The sequence below is a fragment of the Hydra vulgaris genome, chromosome 10 (genome assembly GCF_038396675.1).
Source record: "Hydra vulgaris chromosome 10, alternate assembly HydraT2T_AEP".
Lineage (NCBI taxonomy): Eukaryota > Metazoa > Cnidaria > Hydrozoa > Anthoathecata > Hydridae > Hydra > Hydra vulgaris.
The window spans coordinates 19501750-19504992 of NC_088929.1; the positions used below are offsets into that span (position 1 = coordinate 19501750).

The window sequence follows — 3243 nt, forward strand, 5'->3', positions numbered from 1 at the left end:
ATGTAAAAAAAGTTAGACAGTTCTTTAAATTATGCAAGGTGGCCACACTTTTTTTTTGTCAAAAAATTAGAAGAATTTAGGCAATTCAAGAGATTTTAAAGGACTTTTTAGGAGATTTTACTGGGAAACTTAGAAAACGAATAGGAAAATTAGAACTATATAGGAGGTTTATAAAGTTTTTTTAACGAAATTTAAATAATATTAAAAAAATTTTAATAAAAATTTTGGAAGTTCAAGTTGAATGTTCGAAAGAAAACTTAAAGTTCAAAAAACAAGTTTAAATCTGAGATTTTAGGAGTATTTTTGAAACTAAGGAATCTTTTAAGAGTATTTAGGTCTTTTTAGGAGATTTTTCAAATATTAGGATATTTTAAGATTTATTAGGAGGCATGGCCACCCTGTTATGGTAACTAATATATTAAGCTATAATAGGAACACAACATAAAACATTATTTAAATCATATGAATATTTGATTGTCCTTTTACTTTAGTGTAATATTGCTTATTGAAAGTGCATATTGCATTTTTATAGCATACTAATAACAAAAAATAACTTTTATTTGTAATGACATATAGAAAAACTGACCAAACCATTATGTTCTTTGGATTTCAACTTGGAATTTTATTGTCGGCATATCCAAAACATCCGCTGTCACAAAAGAAGTCACCCCAAGAGCTGCAAGAGAACCCCGAATTAAACCACATGGGAAAGCTATATACTTTTGTGCTTCATTAACTAATTGTTTACTTAGTGTAATTTTATTAAGCAATTTGAAGTTTGAGTCCACTAATACATATACACCTTGATGATTTGTGCGCAAATTGTCAATTTGCTTGCAATACAATAAAACCCAAAAATCTTTACAAATATACTTCATTATGTCGAGCTCATCTTTAAAGCGAGTCATATCTTTAGAAAATTTCTCAATAAGACTGTGTCCAACACGAAAACCCATTTGTTCAAGTTTAGTGTTTGCTTCGCTTTTAGTTGAACACTTTTGGTTATGCAAAAAAGAAACTGTCTCCATATGAAGTAAATCAAATAATGTTTCAGCTTCAACCATTTTTAATATACAAATACTTAATAGTAACGATAATAATAAGTTACAAATAAGTATTAATTAGTATAAATGTGTTTAATATGAAAATATTTAAACTAATGGTAAGTATATTTAAATAAGATAAAAAAGCTTTATAAATATTAAAAAATCTTTAAAACTTATATTAATAAAAGTTATATATATATATATATATATATATATATATATATATATATATATATATATATATATATATATATATATATATATATATATATATATATATATATATATATATATATATATATATATATATATATATGTATATATATATATATATATATATATATATATGTATATATATATATATATATATATATATATATATATATATATATATATGTATATATATATATATATATATATATATATATATATATATATATATATATATATATATATATATATATATATATATATATATATATATATATATATATATATATATATATATATATATATATATATATATATATATATATATATATATATATATGTATATATATATAATAAAAAATTAATTTTCTAATTTAGATTAAAAACCAAATAGAATACTAGTATTCAGGATAGAAAAATGTGCATTAACAAAAAATGAAAAAGATTTTTCTACTAGAAGTTGATACTAGAAGTTGATAATTTTTGCTTTATTCAATCATTTGTACAGTGTAAAATTGTGAACCTTTTTTTTTTTTAAAAAAAATCTTAATAATAAGTATTTTTAAATATTATTACCGTCAGTACAAAAAAAATGATAACATTTGTTTTTTAAAGGACTTTTAAACCAATACCTCCCAAAAGTAAAATAACAGAAAACATAAAAAAATATCTGCCAGATATGGTACTTTTTTCTGTTTCGGAATCAACTTCTAAATAAATCTTTTTTTTCAATCTTATATCACGTAACATAAGAGTTTTTTCGTAATGTTGCTTGGACCAAGCATCATGATTAATGCCGTTAACTTGGCTAAACTGTTGCATTCGTTCTGTATTTGGTTGGTTATTAAGGTCCATCTTTTTATCAAATATAAATTGAGAGTTATTTACACGCTGAGATCGATCATATTCAATTCGAGAGCTCTTGTTGCTAAGTATTTTATAAGCCTCAGTTAGTTTTGTGAACTTTTCATTTGTATTTTCATCAACAACTTTATTTTTGTCAGGATGAAGCTTTAGTGAAAGATTAAAATACGATGTTTTAATTTGCTTTTGTGTAGCATCTGGCGAAACTTTTAAAACTGAATACAAATCATGTTGTTCATTCTTAGATTTGTAGAACCTTGTACAATGCTTAGGAATCCAAACCAAACGGAGCTTATTCATATCAAGACATGCTATACTAAAAAAATATTTATTTTCTCGAATTAGGAATATAATCCAATATAAATTTCAAAATAAATAAAAATTTGAAGTCTTAGATTTTAAGTTAGTCGTTCTAAACTTATGATGTTATTATGTTTACGTAGTGGGTATATTATATAAGTTATTCCGCAAGATATAAATATTCGCCTATAGCCGAATATTTATACCATTTATTTATAGTATAAATAAATGGTATAAATTTTATACATTTATTGGTATACCAACTAAAGTTGCGTATTTTCAAGGTGTGTTAGGTGTATTAGGTAAAATTTTTAAAATTTTATTTTCTGTACAGTACTTTTACATTACCGAACAATAATGTAGAGAATTATCTTCTATATCTGAAAAAATTATGTTTTGTCTTAGCAAACTTTAAAAATCTAACATAAGTTAAAAAATGCTCCTTTTTTAAAAAAAAAAACGACTTTATAAACTAAAAGTAAATTTTACTAAAATGGTTGTCTCGAAAAGAAACTGAATTGATAAGGAAGCTAAGAAGACTTAAGCCCGAGCCCTGTACTTTTAGGGGCTCTAAAATTTTCAAGAGGACCTTTTTTTTTTCTTTAGATACCTAATACACAGTTACACATAGCTTTTGAAATATGACAAACTAAAATAGTTCCGTTTAGATTGCAATTAATTATTTTGTATGATTTGTCTAACAGAAACATGTTTTTCTAACGGAAACATTCTGATGAATCATGTCAAACAAATTCAAATTTTTAAATTGCAAATTAAAAAACAATGTTTTCTTAACGAGAAACAAACAAAGGAGAGAAGGGAT

At 23.3% G+C, this 3243-nt stretch overlaps 2 protein-coding genes across 2 annotated transcripts; both read right to left on the bottom strand.

The window, feature by feature from the left end:
• Nucleotides 1-543: 543 nt before the first annotated feature.
• On the bottom strand, nt 544-1119 carry LOC100215641 (trafficking protein particle complex subunit 6B). The gene has a single exon (XM_065807436.1). It carries the CDS (start codon nt 1062-1064, stop codon nt 594-596), a length of 471 nt encoding a protein of 156 aa, XP_065663508.1. The 5' UTR covers nt 1065-1119; the 3' UTR covers nt 544-593.
• A 746-nt stretch (nt 1120-1865) lies between these two features.
• On the bottom strand, nt 1866-2420 carry LOC136086195 (dnaJ homolog subfamily B member 9-like). Its single transcript, XM_065808477.1, has one exon. The coding sequence runs from the start codon at nt 2418-2420 to the stop codon at nt 1866-1868; it is 555 nt and encodes a 184-aa protein (XP_065664549.1).
• Between the last annotated feature and the right edge of the window lie 823 nt (nt 2421-3243).